We start from the raw sequence: 15,532 nt of genomic DNA on the forward strand, positions 1-15,532 counted from the left end.
TTTTCACTGGGATGGCTCAGAGTGAGAGTCCTGAATACCTCCATTATGTTTGTGAAGGAAATCAAACTATGCTGTCTCTGCCTCCGTGGTCTGACCTTTGCTGGTTGTATTTCCTGTCTACTCAAACAGCAGTGTGTTCAAGAACAACTCTTCCTCTCTGGTGCTCACAGGCTTTTTGTTCCCTCCCTTCCCTCCCTCCCTCCTCCTTTCCTCTCTCCTTCCTTTTACCTACCTCTCTCTGAAGAGACTGGAAAGATGTGTCTTCTGAGTGCTGGGCTTACAGGTGACTGATCACCTCACCTAGTTTCTCATATGATGTTTAAGATTCAGACTAAGGCTTCATGCACACTACATAAGTAACTCTACGAGTTGAGCCAAATCCACAGCCCCAAATCTTTAAAAGAACATTGTGTGTATAGAATGTGTATAGTACTACATGAGTGTATATATGGGTGTATATATGTTGTGTACATGTATATATGTGCATTTTTATTTGTGAATGAATAAAAATTTCCCCACCAACTAAGTCATTGACGCTTGAGTAGAAAGCCGGGACATTTGGGATAGTTACGTAGGCAGGTTCCCACTTTTTATGTTCTCTATTGTGTAGTTCAGGAAGCATACAGCTGCATCCTATAAATGCCATGGAAATTCTGATATTGAAAATCCCTGGAGTAAATAAAGGTAGGACAGTGCTATTATAGGGACTGTATCTTTGCAAAGGCATTTAAAGAAAATGAAGAAAAAGTCTTTCTACTTTAAAGCTCAGTAGAGAGCATCAGGTCCACTGGAACTGGAGTTAAAGATCCCTCTGAACCCTCAGTTAGGTGCTGAGAGTTGAACCATGGCCCTGAAAGAGCAACCGTTGTGCTATCTTTCCAGCTAGACACTCTAGGGGATAGGTAGTTTTGTTCTGTCTTGGTGTGGTTGTGCTCACGGCTGTCCTTACCATGTATTGTGACTTAAGACAGGACACTTGCAGGCAGTTCCTCTCCAGCCTAGTTCTAACAGGCAGCCTTTGCACCTTCTCTCTCAGATTCCCTTTTTCGAAGACTTCTGTAAAGGCATTAAAGCCGGTGACACCTGTGAGAGCCTGATGGGGTATTCTGCTGTGTACAGAGTCTGCTTCGGAATGGCTTGCTTCTTCATGGTGTTTTGCCTGCTGACCTTAAAAGTCAACAACAGCAAAAGTTGCCGGGCCTACATTCACAATGGGTAAGTTTTCTATCCTAGGATCTGCTAGTCTGCACTGACTGACGTTCTGCTAGGTAACATTTTGACACTGGTTTGGGGAGGATGGGCTGCGTGTCACTGGCAGCCTAAGAGCAACAGTGCCTTGTGCTGTAATAAGAAACATGAGCTGGCATGCTGCTGTCCAAGAGATTTTGTCCATCTTTGACTATCATTTGAACATATTTCCTTTCTTTCCCTTCCAGCTTTTGGTTCTTTAAACTGCTGCTGTTAGGGGCCATGTGCTCAGGAGCGTTCTTCATTCCGGATCAGCAGACCTTTCTGAATGGTACACACTGGGTATTTTGGGCTACGCAGTTACTTTGCTTTTACACAATGTGTAAAACTCTTCCAGAGCATGGTCCAGGGTCTTTGGTGTTTTGAACTACTGATTCTTTTATGAGTTGAAGACTGTTCAGGTGTTGGATTTAGCTCAGTGGTAGTGTGCTTGCTTAGCAAGTGCAAGCCCTGGGTTTGGCCCCAGCAGTTTGATGGGAGCTTTGTAAAGTGGCTTTAGCTGCCTACACTCCCTTTCTCCTTTCCTCCCACTCTACTTACAAGAAGCCTGTGAGGAGGCTCTGTTCCTATTGGCTGAGCAATGGGACTGATAAGCTTACTGTCTCAGAGAGTAAAGGGTATTAGTATTTGCTTGAAAACAGGTCCTGCACATCAGAGTACCTCTGCCATAAAGGACTCACTCTCTCTCTGAGTAAGAACCAGATCTGGCAGCACAAAACAGTTGTTAGTTGTGGAAACTGGAGGAGGGAAGCAGCCTCCAGTCTGTGTCTAAACTCACTGTACGTGAAGTTAAACGACATTTGAATTACAATTCTTATTGATAGGTAACACAGAGCCGCTAATCCTAACTGAAGCAGGGCCCCTTCCTAGGGAAAGAGTGGGATGCCCTGATCTGAGCTCAGGCAAGAATGAAGGTAAAATCTAAAGTAAAGTGGGTCAAAACTCCATTCAACCTTAATCGATTGACTTTTCTATTGGGACTGTATCAGTTTCTCATATGCTTTAAAAATGGTTTCTCTAAGTCTTCCTTTTATCTATAACACTGTTATGTAGATTTATGTTAAGCCAGTACATGATTGGACAGGGAGAGGAGGTGGGAAAAAGGAGAGGAAACAGAAGAGGAGGAGTCAGGGAGTAAAAGGGAAGAGGAGAAGTCAGAGGAGGAGAAGGAGAGGAGGAACTGGAACAGGAGGAAGACTAAGGGCAAGTTATAAGGGATCTCCTAGGAGGGGAGAATAGAGTGTAGTGGTAAATCTGCCCAAAATAGTCCAGCAGCTTGTTTTCCTATTTACTGAGTTGTGTTTTCATTGAATGGGTTTATTTGGGTTGAAAAAGATATTGCAACACAGTTAACTAGTTCTTATTCATTACAAAGATACTTTCTTGTATATTTTAGCATATTGGAGAAATTGTATCTAGAGAGAAGTGAAGTCACTTAGAGTCCTCAGGTCAGCTCTAGCTGTATGTTTTTATAGACAGCCTGCAACCCCCACAGTGTGGTTCATCCAACATTTTATGGCAGAGCCAAAAAAAAAGCCTTGAACCCTTGATGCTGCACTTCCATACTTGACAGTAAAGGCTTTTTGCCCAGTAAGATTTATACTGTTGGCTTTTCTAGCAGTATTTCTTTGTGCTTGTGAGTTGGGCCACTGTGGCTTGCATGAGCTCCTGCAACTATTGAGACAGCTGTTAGTTCATCATGAGGTTCAGCTTGGCTGCTCCAGGGTCAGACTCTGATGTCCCAGTCCCAACTGTGTCCTTTATGTTAAGAGAGGCTTTGCCAAATGTCCTATTACTACTCTTTCTGTTGACATGATAAAACTCTAGGACCAACGCAACTTAAAGGAGAAAGGGTCCATTCTAGGGCATAGTTTAAAGCAGCTGGTCACATGCCTGGGATAAAAGAGCAATGAACATGTGTTTGCTGCTCAGATCACACTCTAGTTTATAGTCTAGATAGACTCCTCTGCCCAAGGAATGGTCCTGATTAAGATGGATGGTCCAATCTCAATTAACATAATCAAGATTATCCCTTATACGCATGCCTAGAGGCCCACTTCTCTAGTGAATCTGCTTCTGTCAGAGACACTAGCCATCGTACCGACTCACACAGACTTGCGAGTTCACCTCATGTTTATCGAGTGCGCATGAGATTAGCATCTACCTTGTATGGTTGTATGGGGGTGAAGTGTATTAGAGGAATTATGAACACAGATGGAAAGTATTCTTTTCTTTAGGGTTAAATGCATGTGGTACTCACCTCCCTTCCGTTGGGTGATGTTTTTTTGCAGTCTGGCGCTATGTGGGAGCTGTGGGGAGCTTCCTCTTCATTTGTATCCAGCTCCTCCTGATTGTGGAGTTTGCACATAAGTGGAACAAGAACTGGTATGTGTGTCTGTGGAAAGCTTTCTCTCACTGGGTTGAAGAAACTGCTTACCCCTGACAAAGGCTTCGCTCTGGATTGTACTCCGTGTGGGCCTTTCCATTTCCTCCTCCCTCATACTGTTTTCTGTCCTCTCTGCCCTCCTGTCTCGCTTTGCTTTATGTGCCTGGCTGTGTGGACTGTGTGTGACTGACCGGCTGTGGACTGAGTATGTCTGTACCTTGGACATGCGTTGTCTAGGCCCCACTCCTACAAAACAAGCACAAAGGACGACACAGTGCTTTGGAGCAGATTTTCTATGAAGAGTCTGAGATGAAATAGTTCTCTTCTTGGAAAAAACTAGTTTGTCTCTACTTCCTATAACATACAGAATCCCTTCATTGGGAAAACTTGCATCCCACTGTAGGAAGCTGTCTTGCCTGTAAAATGGTAGACTTTTAATGCCTTGAAACAGAATTTATATCACAGGCCAAAGGGGTAAGTGCCTATTATTAACAATCCTCCAGCCCTTCTGCTAAGACCATGTTGACTCTGGGGTGCGGAGCTAAGCGCTTTATTGTTCTGGTTTGTTTGCTTATCTGTCTGTCTGCCTGTCTGCTTGTTTGGCGGTGTTGGTGATCTACCTGGGTCTCTTAGATACCAGGCAAGTGTTTACCACTGAGCTAACTTTATTTTTCAAGTAATTCTCTTTTATACCCAGCAAAGCTATTGCATTATCTCTGTCTGACTATCTGTCTGTCTGTTTCTGTTTATCTGTGCAGTTCAGGCTGGTTGTGAATTAATGATCTTTCTTCCTCTGCCTCCTGAATACTAGAAGTCTAGGCAAATATAAACTATGGCTGCTATATTATAAATTTCTCTAGGTATGATTTTATTTTATACTATATTTTGACAAAAAATTAACCCACAGTAATGCAAATGAGTGTGCATTTTATTTTTATGTTGAGTAAGATGAAGCACCTTGTCCAAACATTCTCAGTGCTTTGTGTTTTTAATATATTCTTCAGCTTGAACATTGCTCTGCTTTTTTTTTTCTTAAAGATAATAATGAGATGACTTGGTAGCTATGGAGATACATCAGTGTAAACATGGTGTGGTGACAGCTGTTTTATTACTTTGTGAATGTTAGATTAAGTACGGCTTAGTAGGACCAGGTTTTAAATGTTAGGGCTGGAGAGACAGCTCAGTGGTTCCGAGCACTTGGTGCTCTTCTGAGGGACCCAGGTTTAGTTCCCAGCACTCATATCAGGCAGCTAACACCTTCAGTTCCAGCAGATTATTGGATTTGTTCTCGTAGAGGTGTCTGTCATGTGTGTGTTTGTGTGTGCATGCACACACAAACACAGATACACACACATAAAATGCAAATAAATCTTTAAAAAATGCTCACACCACGTTAGTCACACAGATAATGTTGCTGGTGTACTTTGGTGTTTTACTTCTGCAATTACAGGTTTTCAGATTGACTTGTGACTTGCTCTCTACATTTTGAGTCACCTTTAAAATGTAGTGATTTATGCTGTCATCTCTTCTATAGCTCAAGTTTTGAAGTGATAGAGTTTTCTTAGAGATCAGCTAAGGGCTGCTGGCGTTTTACTTGGCCCCCTGTTCTTGTTGGTGCAGAAGAATCCACAATAAGTTGAAAATGCATTGCAACTGATGAATATCCCTTTTTCTAGCAACTCTGAGCGCCGCACGCCATCAGAGGGACTTATATATTAGATAAAATCAAGGTTCCCTCTAAAATTTCTGCAGTCATGTCTTGTGCTTTGTGGTAAGATGTTAGAGCCTTGGACACAGAATCCTGTTTCATGCCTTACACAGCACATCTCCTGGGCCTGTTTGTGTTCCTCCCCTCTTTGAGTCTAATTTATTCTTGAGCCAGTTTTGCTGGTACTGATGATCAATGCCAGAGTTTACTGGGCCCTTTGGAAGAGTTTGGCTGCTTTGAAAACTTTGTAGTTTCTTAGGCGCTTGGCAGTGGGGCTGAGAGGCGGAGGAGCAGCTGCTGAGGTCACTCACTGGTCTTCTCAGGGCCCAGTTCAGTTTCCAGAACCCATAGGTGGCTGCTTGCAGTTGCTGCTGCCACCTGTTTCTCTGGCTCCAGGGGACCCTACCTCCTCTTCTGGACCCCATGGCACTTGCATACATGTAGCAAACATCCGTGCATGTATGCATATACACAAAAACACATGATTAAAAAGGTATTTGTAGCCGATAATGATTTAAGGCTTACATTCCCACAGAAACCTTTTGCTAACACAGAGATGGCTTGTCAGTCTAAAACTAATACTAAGTAGGGACACTCACTGACATTGTTTTCTCTCTCTTGTTTTTTTTGTCCCCACTCCCACCCCCTTCTGTGTTTTAAGGAGACTTGATTCAGGGCTGACCTAGAAATGCAGTTACTGGTTTTAGTGAAACAAATTTTTAGATGGCACTTTCTTCTTTCTTTCTGTTCTTTAATTTTATTTTTAAATATATTAAAAGAGAAGATCCTAAAAGCCACAGGTAAACATGCCATAGAGCTGCAAATCAGCTGAAAAGAGATTATTGTTTCTCCCATTCCGGAATGCCACTCAGAAGTGCTTCCTGGTATCTCTGACCCCAAACTTTCAGATTTTTTACCATTTTAAAATGGTGTGGTTTGTTGAATTGCATGTTTAGTAATTGAGGCTTTATTTTTGCCTTTTAAGTCCAATTCACAATGTTAAATGTGGTTTCTATATCACAGTTGAAGTCATAGAAGTTACAGGTGCTGGCCAGATGGCCCAGTTGGTAAAGGCACTTGTCACTGCCACCAGCCCTGGTGACCCGAGTTTAATCCCTGGAGTCCATGTGGTGAAAAGAAAGAACTTTCGTAGCTTACACTCTGACCTCCACACATGTGCCGAGGCACACACATGAAGCACACGAATACCTCCCACCCCACATGCTGCCCCTCCATAAATAAATAACTGTGATGTGGGAGCAGAGGTAGATCGTACATTCAGGTCGCTAGTGAGAATTGATGTTGAAAGCATTCGAGCTTCTAAATTTGCCTCTCGTGGACCCTGGGCACAGCCAGCTTCCCAGCCTGGGGACCTCTTCTCTTATGCCTGTAGACTCTGCCAGTCACCTGGTACTCTCTGTTTTCTGTCCCGGGAATGGAGACTGGAGAGATGAGCGGTCCCAGTCCTGACTGGGACAGCCCCCAGCAGCCTGCCATCAGATGAAGGCAGGAACAGCGGCCTCTTTGGTAACCTTGCTGTCCCCTGTTATTTCTTTATAGCATTCTCAGAGAGTGTCTCTCATTCCCCAAGCACCATCCTACACCATGGCAGTAAGGTGGGGGACAGGCCTTGGCCTGCCTGCAAAGCCGATAGTGTCACAGTAGGGAAGTAGATAAGTAGATACTCGACACAGAATCATGCAGTTATAGAAAGGGCTCATTCCTGCAAAATACAACCAAAGGGTGCAGGGGAGTAGGCTGTTCTGTGGGAAGACCCTGCCCGGACTCAAGCTCTCTGTGTCCCTGATCATAGTGCTTGTGAGGGCTAGTGAGAAGGCTCCCCCGAGCCCCAAGGCCTTGCTCCTGCCAGGCCAGTACTTTACCACTTGGTTACATTTCCCGACTTGGAGCTTTGGGTTTGTAGTAAGATGTTGGGAGAGTAGAAGAAGTTTGAAGGGAAGAGTGTAACTGAATTTTTCTTAATTTAAAAGAACAAAAGGTCAGAGAGGGCCATGAGTACCCTCGGAGGAGGCCACTATGAGGTGGTCTGGAGCGAAGGGTAGAGCCTGGAGCCAGTTTGCAAGGATGCTCAGATTCTGGTATAATTTGAACAGGGTTCGAGCCTGGGTGGGTTTGGAGGTGAGGATGAGGAAGAGGTAGGGAGAGAGTGCTCATGAGGAGGAGTGAGGGAGGGAGTATCCATGAGGAGGAGGGAGGGAGGGAGTGTTCATGAGGAGGAGGAGGGAGGGAGGGAGTGTCCATGAGGAGGAGGGAGGGAGAGAGTGCCCATGAGGAGGAGGGAGGGAGGGAGTGCTCATGAGGAGGAGGGAAGGAAGGAGTGCTCATGGGGAGGAAGGAGGGAGAGAGTGCTCATGAGGAGGAGGGAGGGAGAGAGTGCTCATGAGGAGGAGGGAGGGAGGGAGTGCCCATGGGCCTCGTATTTTGTTTCTGCCCCATTGTTCTCTCAAAAGTAAATGTGGTTGTCATTTTCTGAGGGTAGAGGAAAGGGCTGAACATGGAGCCATCTTGATGTGCCAAGGTTACCAGGCCAGTCTGACTTTCACATTCTTTTTTTCCCCTTTTTTTAAAAAAAAACATTTATTTATTCATATTGTGTGTATCAGTACACTGTCTCTGTCTTCAGACATACCAGAAGAGGACATCAGATCCCATTACAGATGGTTGTGAGCCACCATGTGGCTGCTGGGAATTGAACTCAGGACCTCTGGAAGAGCAGCCAGTGGTCTTAACCACTGAGCTATCTCTCCAGCCCCTCTTTACCTGATTTTACTCACTGTAATGCTTCTCTCTTAGTATTTCCTCAGTTAGGAGAGGTGGCCCTGATGCAGGCTCTCTTTTTAGTACAAGAGAAACGTCCTGGGGCTGACCAGGCTTCTGTGAGTAGAACTGTTTGCTTCTCCTCCTGAGAAGGTGATCTCAGAGGGGCTGCTGGTAGCTTGTAGAGTGAGAGACCACAGCAACTCCAGGCTCTGCACTCACAGAAAAAGTGCCAAGTCAACTCCACTGAGTTGCCATCTTTGCCTCATACCTCATCACAGCCACTGTGTTCCCCAGGGCCACTGGCATTTGGAGTGGAGACAGGCTAGGATAAAGCTGTTCTTTTTAGTTGATAACATGCTTGTGTCAAGTGAAGAAACTCCTGTTTAGAGATAAATCTAAGCCAGCGAGCCCGCATAATCGGGAGAATTTTCTAGCTGAGATCGAGTGTAGCCATTGCTGGAACTGTCTTCTGATCTGTGGTTCCAGGGTCTCTCCTAGGGCCTGTCAGTCAGTACCTGAGGGATGGAATGCTCCAGAGATTGGGGACCTTCACTGACCTGTTTTCTCTCCCTTCCACCCCACTCACTTCCTTCTGGGAGAAACAGGACCGCAGGCACCGTGCGGAATAAGCTGTGGTATGCCTCCCTGTCCCTGGCCACACTCATCATGTATTCTGTTGCTGTTGGAGGCCTGGCTTTGATGGCAGTGTTCTACACACAGTGGGATGACTGCACAGACAACAAGATTCTCCTAGGGGTGCACGGTGGCCTCTGCGTGCTCATCTCTCTGGCAGCCATCTCGCCCTGCGTCCAGAATCGTAAGCATGGTTTTTTTTTCTCCTGCATGTGTTTTTCCTTTGTGATTTTTAACAAGCCCAGTGGGTTTCTTTGAAAGCCCAAGTCATTTTTTAACTTCCTGTGCATGGGATTCAAGCCTCCTTGTACTGGCTGGTTTTGTGTGTCAGCTTGACACAAGCTGGAGTTATCACAGAGAAAGGATCCTCAGTTGAGGAAATGCCTCCATGAGACCCAGCTGTAAGGCATTTTCTCAACTAGTGATCAAGGGGGGAGGGCCCCACCCTTTGTGGGTGGAGCCATCCCTGGGCTGGTAGACCTGGTTCTATAAGAAAGCAGGCTGAGCAAGCCAGGGGAAGCAAGCCAATAAGTGACATCCCTCCATGGCCTCTGCATCAGCTCCTGCTTCCTGACCTGCTTGGGTTCCAGTCCTGACTTCCTTTGGTGATGAACAGCAATGTGGAAGTGTAAGCTGAATAAACCCTTTCCTCTCCAACTTGCTTCTTGGTCATGATGTTTGTGCAGGAATAGAAACCCTGACTAGGACAGTCCTCTTCATAGTCCATGCTCATTGGGAGGTGACAAGTGGTTTTACTTGGTATCCTGAAAGATCTTAAGGCAATAATAGAGCGTGCACACAGGGGACTGACTGTACGTGGGAAGTGCGCTTAGCCTCTGTTAGGCAAGAGAGGGATAAACTCAGCTTGTTGCATCTTCATGGAATTTGGTTGCAAGGCCCAGAGCAGTTGTTTCTAGACTTGTCTTAGGCAGGGGACTAGCAAGGAAGGACAGCCTGGCTCACACGTCAGGAAGCAGGAAATCCTCTCCTGGTTGATTCCAGTCTCATGACCAGAGAGTGTTTAATGAAGTCAGCAGAACTGTGTGATCTTGACCTTTGCTTCAGCTGTTTCAGAGCCACAAATGCAGAGACAGTGGGGGTTAAAAGCACCTTAGAAGGTGGAGGCGGGAATTGTTACTAATAAACTAATAAACCGTAAGCAAGTGTGCTGTGGACACGCTGTCTTCAGAGGTGTAAAGGTGTCCCCTGTCTGGTGTTGACTGAAAGATCTTTTCCATGGGTGGTTGAGCCACACATGCCATCCTGACTTCTGAATGGAAAAGGAAATGTGGACAATAAATGCATATTTATTTCCAAATTCATGGATTTGAAGAGCCAGGCATGCTTGTGCATTCCTGTAACCACAGTACTTGGAAAACGGAGCCTGGAAGATCAGAAGTTTAAAGCCAGCATTGACTGCATAGGTTTGAGGCCAGCCTGGGCTACGTGAGACTCCTCTCCTTTGAGGAAAAAGGCAGCAGTGCACACCAAATAATTTTAGCAGGACTAAGAGATTTTCCATACTAAGTTTTTAACTGCATTTCAGAAATTGATATGATTATTCTCCTAGTTCCTGCAATTGATCAGTAAAGAATTTCCTAAAACAAACTATTGGTAAGCTGACTAAAGTCTTTTTTTTTTGGGTTGATCCTACCTTCTGAAATAGCCGTAAGAGTTTCCTTAATGACAATTGTTCTGAGGGTGTCTGAGAGCAGCATTATGATATCGTTACAGGTACTTCTGAAGACAATTCATTGACCAATGGTAATTTAAGAAGGAATTTAAGCAGAAGGAAGGTTGTAGCCTTTCCTGTGAGCAAGTGTTGAAAATTTCAGCAAAGAGATTCCTTGTCACTGGATTCTGAAGTTGCTTTAGATGATTCCAGCACTAAGTTAAATATTGTACTTTCTGTTCCTCTGCCGGTGAATGCTGTGTCCCCTAGCTTCCCTTGTTAGTCTAGACCAGATCTTGTACTCAGTGTGGCCAAGAGTGGTTTCGTTTTTGGTGGGGCCCGTTTTGTTTTGTTTTTATCTCTTGACTACTTGCGCTTCATGGATTGTCTAATGACCTTGTACAATCTACAGCGAATGTTCTGTGAAATTTGTGTTTTGCACCAAACTAAATAATGATGGCGATCTTTGTCTAATCTTGTGACTTATGAACTAATGTTATACACTTCATAGGGAAAAGGGCTGAGAGATGGCTCAGCTAGTGAAGGTGCCTTCTGCTGAGTCTGATAACCCAAGTTCAGTCCCACAGACAGACAGAGGGAATAGATTTACACATGCTGTGGCACTTGTGTGCATGTATGCCTACATACATGCAGTTGAAAACCACTGAGGAGTCTGGGCAGTATGTTGACTATGTTACAGGTTTTGGAAAGTTGTTTATGGAGAAGTTGGATAGATTCGGGCATCTTTCAATAGCATGAGTAGTCCCTACCCAAATGGGACAAACAGTTCATTAGGTTCCCTTTTCTCCAGTAAAGGTGGGTGTTCAAGTTTAGGGAGCATCATCTGGGAGTGGTGGTGGTGGGGTGACTGGAGGGTTCCATTTAGGGTATAATGTTTTAACTCCAGGACCTCAAGCCTGTTTTCTGTCTGTCTTTTGTTCCCAGGACAGCCACACTCTGGGCTGCTGCAGTCAGGGCTCATAAGCTGCTATGTCACCTACCTCACCTTTTCAGCACTGACCAGCAAGCCTGAGAAAGTAGGTAAGCAGCTGTGTTCAGGAGTGTGTGCTGACAGTTCGTGCCTGTGGCTCTATGCCCTAGAGCCGAACTGTTACTGAACTATGGAGGACTTGGATAATTCAGAGAAGCAAGGTGGCCTAAGCTTTTTCATTAAAGTCTTTAACAGCGAAAATGAACATTTCTGCTCTTAAAACATTTTAAAATCTGTGTGTGTGTGTGTGTGTGTGTGTGTGTGTGTGTGTGTGTGTGCATGTGTACATGCATATACATATGTGAGTGCTTTACCGAAGGAATCCAGAAGAGGGCTATAATCCTCTGGCGCTTAATTGAGGCCACTGTGAGCCTACTGGCATGGGTACAAGAGCAGCCAGGCCTGTTAAGCTCTGAGCTGGCTTTCCAGCCCCCAGTCCCCGCCCCACCCCCAGACATTTGCAGCTTCCTGCTGTGCAGAAAAAACATGGCCAGAGATGAGCTTGGGAATTGTATTTAGGCCTCCTCTGCATTCTATTGATCTGCTCTGTCGAGAACCCCTTTATTTATTTGATTTGTTTTATTGGCTTTTGTTTATTTGGTTTTGATTTTGTTGTTGTTGTTGTTTTTCTTACATCCGCAGGCTATTCTCTGACACTGAGGGGTGGGAAGAGCAAAGGAGAGGGAAAGAGAAGACACAGTTTGAAGCGGGTCTGTCACTGGCTGGCAGGCAGTCTCAGTGCTTGTCCTAGGTGACACTTATCTAACAGAGAGGCAGCAGGGTATAGAGAAAGGAGCAGGTGTCTGAGCTCTTTTCTGTGTGGTTGTAAGGATGCGTTCATGGTGGGCATCAGTCAGAACAGTAGCTGGCACATGGCAGGTGCTGTGGGCCGTAACCTGTTATTTTACAGCCATCATTTTGAAAGTTTTTAGAGGCAGGATTATATATTCCTGGCTGATCTAGAACTCCCAGTTTAGAGCAGGCTAGTCTCAAAAGAACAGAAATCCACCTATCTCTGCCTCCCAAGTGTTGGAACTGAAAGCTTGTGCTACCATACCAGTGAAATTTTAATCTATAAAAGAAGTATTATATTCTAGAGTCCCCAAATTTTTATATTTTATATTTTATCTTTATCACTTTTATAATATATAAGGCGTTTGTATATATATATTTACTTATGTGCATATGCATATAGGTATATGAATGTGTGAATGTTCAGGTATCTTTGATCTGTACATCAAGTAAATTTTCAGTTGAATAGAAAATAAAAGTTAAAAAATTTAGAAAACAAATGCAATAATTATTTAGATACAGGTATTTTTTATTAGTCTGTCTTGTTTTGAGAGATGGTCTTACTATATAATCAAGTTGATCAGGAATTTACTATGTACATAGCCCAAGCTGGCCTTGAACTTGGAATTTGTCTAAGTTGGCCTCCTAAGAGCTGGGATTATTGGTGCATGCCACCATGCTCAGCGAGGGTCTCATCTTCATGGTGACAATGGGAAGTAGGAATCAGAGGTTTTATAGTAAGTATGGCTTCTCCCAAGTTTAATTACACACATAAAAGCTCAGTTTTGACCCAGCTTACCCTGGCTCTTAAAGTTTTCTTTTGAAATTGCTTATGTATTAATCTCTGGTTTTAAGTTAATGGAGTTTTGTTCAGAGTATTTTTTTTTAAATAGCAAGTGTTGCCTAAAAACAGTAAAACACTTTTATTTTTAATTTTAAGTACTAAATATAAATTTTATATTTTAATCACATCTTACAAAAATTATTCCTCCACTGGCCTGAAAAATAATGGTTTTTTAAAACCATATTTGACATGGTTCTATCTACTCTTCCAAGGTGAACTCCAGTGATAATTCCAGGTGAGCTTCAAACAGAATGTGTATATATAGAACGATTAATATATATCCATGTTTTAGAGTCAAATTGGCAATAAGATTTAGGTCGATTCTCAGAATTGAAGTGCCATTTTTAAAAAAGCAAAATTGCTACCAAGGGGAATATTATAGAGACATACCTAGTAGCTTCTTGATTTATTTCTTCGAAATTTTAAACTACCTCAGAAGGTTCCCAGGTCATGGGCCAAAAGAAGCCATGTTTCTTATGTGTGCAGTGACCTGTCTTCTCTGGTTCAGGGACCCATCACACTGTCTCTTAAGTGGGCTTCACATCAGAGACCTGTGCTCTCCTGATCTGTGCAGAGCCTTTGGATCCAGTTTTTAATCATAATCATAATTAAAAACAGTTGGTTTAATGTAGGAGACGAAAGGTTGCCTAAGTCCTGAGTCTTCAGACCCTTGCACACTTAGCTAGAACAGGGGTAGGGCCTTAGTCCTCGTGTGTGCAGATGTGGGAGAGCAGTCTGTGTAGAATCAGACTATAGAGTAGAAATTCCCAGTGTGAAGGGCTCAGTGTCAGAAGGAGTCATTTGTCTGAATCTTCCCAGACAAGTGCTGTAAGGTACAGTGGACCTTTCTAACATGACTGTTTGCTCTGTGTTATTTACAAGTGCCAGACGAACACGGGAAGAATATTACCATATGTGTGCCTGACTTTGGTCAAGACTTTCGTAGAGATGAAAACATGGTGGCCTGGCTGGGCACCCTTCTTTCAGTTGTGTGCATCTCATATTCGTGGTAAGTCCTAGGAGTTACTGACTTTCAACTTTACAGGCTTTAAAAGTAAAGGGGCAGAGCTATTTAAGTTTCAGTCGCTGTGGAGAAGAACAGTGTTGCTTCATGGCCTCCTGTGTGAAATCATGTGCGCCTTAGTCCATTGTATGGGGCAAACTGAATAGATGCATGTTTTGTTTAAAAGACTGTTTTGAAGATTAGTTGCTATGGCACCATTGAAGAGTAATGGCGCATATAGTGAGGATGATGAAAATGGACTGTATCCCGGTGTGTTCTGGCAAAACTCTGATGCAAGGGAGATAACACTGTTTTGTTTTCAGTGGAGAGAGAACCTGCGTGTTCTGTGTATGGTCCGGTAAAGCCAGGAAGTGTCCTTTCTCCACTGTGCTGAAGCCTGAAGAGCTAGGAAGTAGGCCAGGCAGAGTCGCCTGGGTCTGTGGGATATGTGTAACATAAGCGCACTGTCGTATGTACCTGTGCCAGAGGGACTCCACTGGAGGGGAAAGGCAATGGTTAGTTACCTATTCTGGGAACATATTTTACTGTAATGAAGCCTCCTTCCTTCTGACAGGAGCCTTTTGAGAGCTGGGTTTTCCTTCAGTACATTTTGTGTTTTGTTTCTGTGTGCAAGAAATTCAGCTTGTTATGAGCATGCTAGAATTTTCCTCTTGCTGAAACTAAACAATCCTGGTGGTGACAGTCTGTGTAAACACAGTGTCTAAGAACACGGAAAGGCTCTCGAGCAGTCCTGCTGAGAGGAAGGGGCCGGCAAGGCCTCCATGCTGCTGAGTGTTTACTCAGAACTGTGACCCGGCCAGAAAATGATCACTCGTGTGCTGTGTGGATAAAATGATACCTATTGTACTGAGACAGAGAGAGGTGAGGGAGATGTTTCAATCAGTAAAGTCAGATCTGCAGTGCCCATGATAAAAATGAGCGTTGTCACCCACTCCGCTGACTCTAGTGCTCGGATGTGGAGAGGTGGACCCCAACTTGATGGCCAGCCAATCTAGCCCGTGAGCTCCAGGTTCAGTGAGGGACCCTTTCTCAATAGAGTAGGAAGAGATAGAGGAAGATACCCAGTGTGTGCTGGCCTCTACACGTATATACATGTATGCATGCACACACACACAGACAGTCACAAAATTTAAAAAAGAAAAAGAAGCAGGGAGATTCAAGTCCATGGCCATCTGCAGTGAGCTGGCACCTCATGCAGCCACGTTCCCTGCTAGCAAGTCGTTTGTCAGCTTGAATCAAGCTAAGATAATGGGGGGGGGGGGGGGGGAAGGACCGTTGAGAAAAAACCAATACCATCAGATTGGCCTCTGGGCAAGCCTTAGGTGCACTTCCTTGATTAATGATTGATGTATGAGGGCCCAGTTCACCTGTGGTTGGTACCATCCCTGGGCAGGTAGTTGAAGTAGAAAGCAGGCTGAGCTCCAAGGAATCTGACAGCTCTTCTGGACTCTAG

General features: G+C 44.3%; 1 protein-coding gene across 1 annotated transcript in view; it reads left to right on the top strand.

The window, feature by feature from the left end:
* Positions 1 to 15,532, top strand: part of SERINC5 (serine incorporator 5) — a 98,230-nt gene that overhangs the window by 67,360 nt on the left and 15,338 nt on the right. Inside the window, exons 3-8 of the mRNA XM_080924775.1 lie at positions 1,037 to 1,215; positions 1,437 to 1,519; positions 3,540 to 3,633; positions 8,729 to 8,940; positions 11,374 to 11,469; positions 13,938 to 14,064. Coding sequence (XP_080780901.1) covers positions 1,037 to 1,215; positions 1,437 to 1,519; positions 3,540 to 3,633; positions 8,729 to 8,940; positions 11,374 to 11,469; positions 13,938 to 14,064 — 791 coding nt within the window. The remainder of the gene's footprint in view (positions 1 to 1,036; positions 1,216 to 1,436; positions 1,520 to 3,539; positions 3,634 to 8,728; positions 8,941 to 11,373; positions 11,470 to 13,937; positions 14,065 to 15,532) is intronic.

Source organism: Micromys minutus (assembly GCF_963924665.1).
Source record: "Micromys minutus genome assembly, chromosome: 11".
NCBI classification, from domain to species: Eukaryota; Metazoa; Chordata; class Mammalia; order Rodentia; family Muridae; genus Micromys; species Micromys minutus.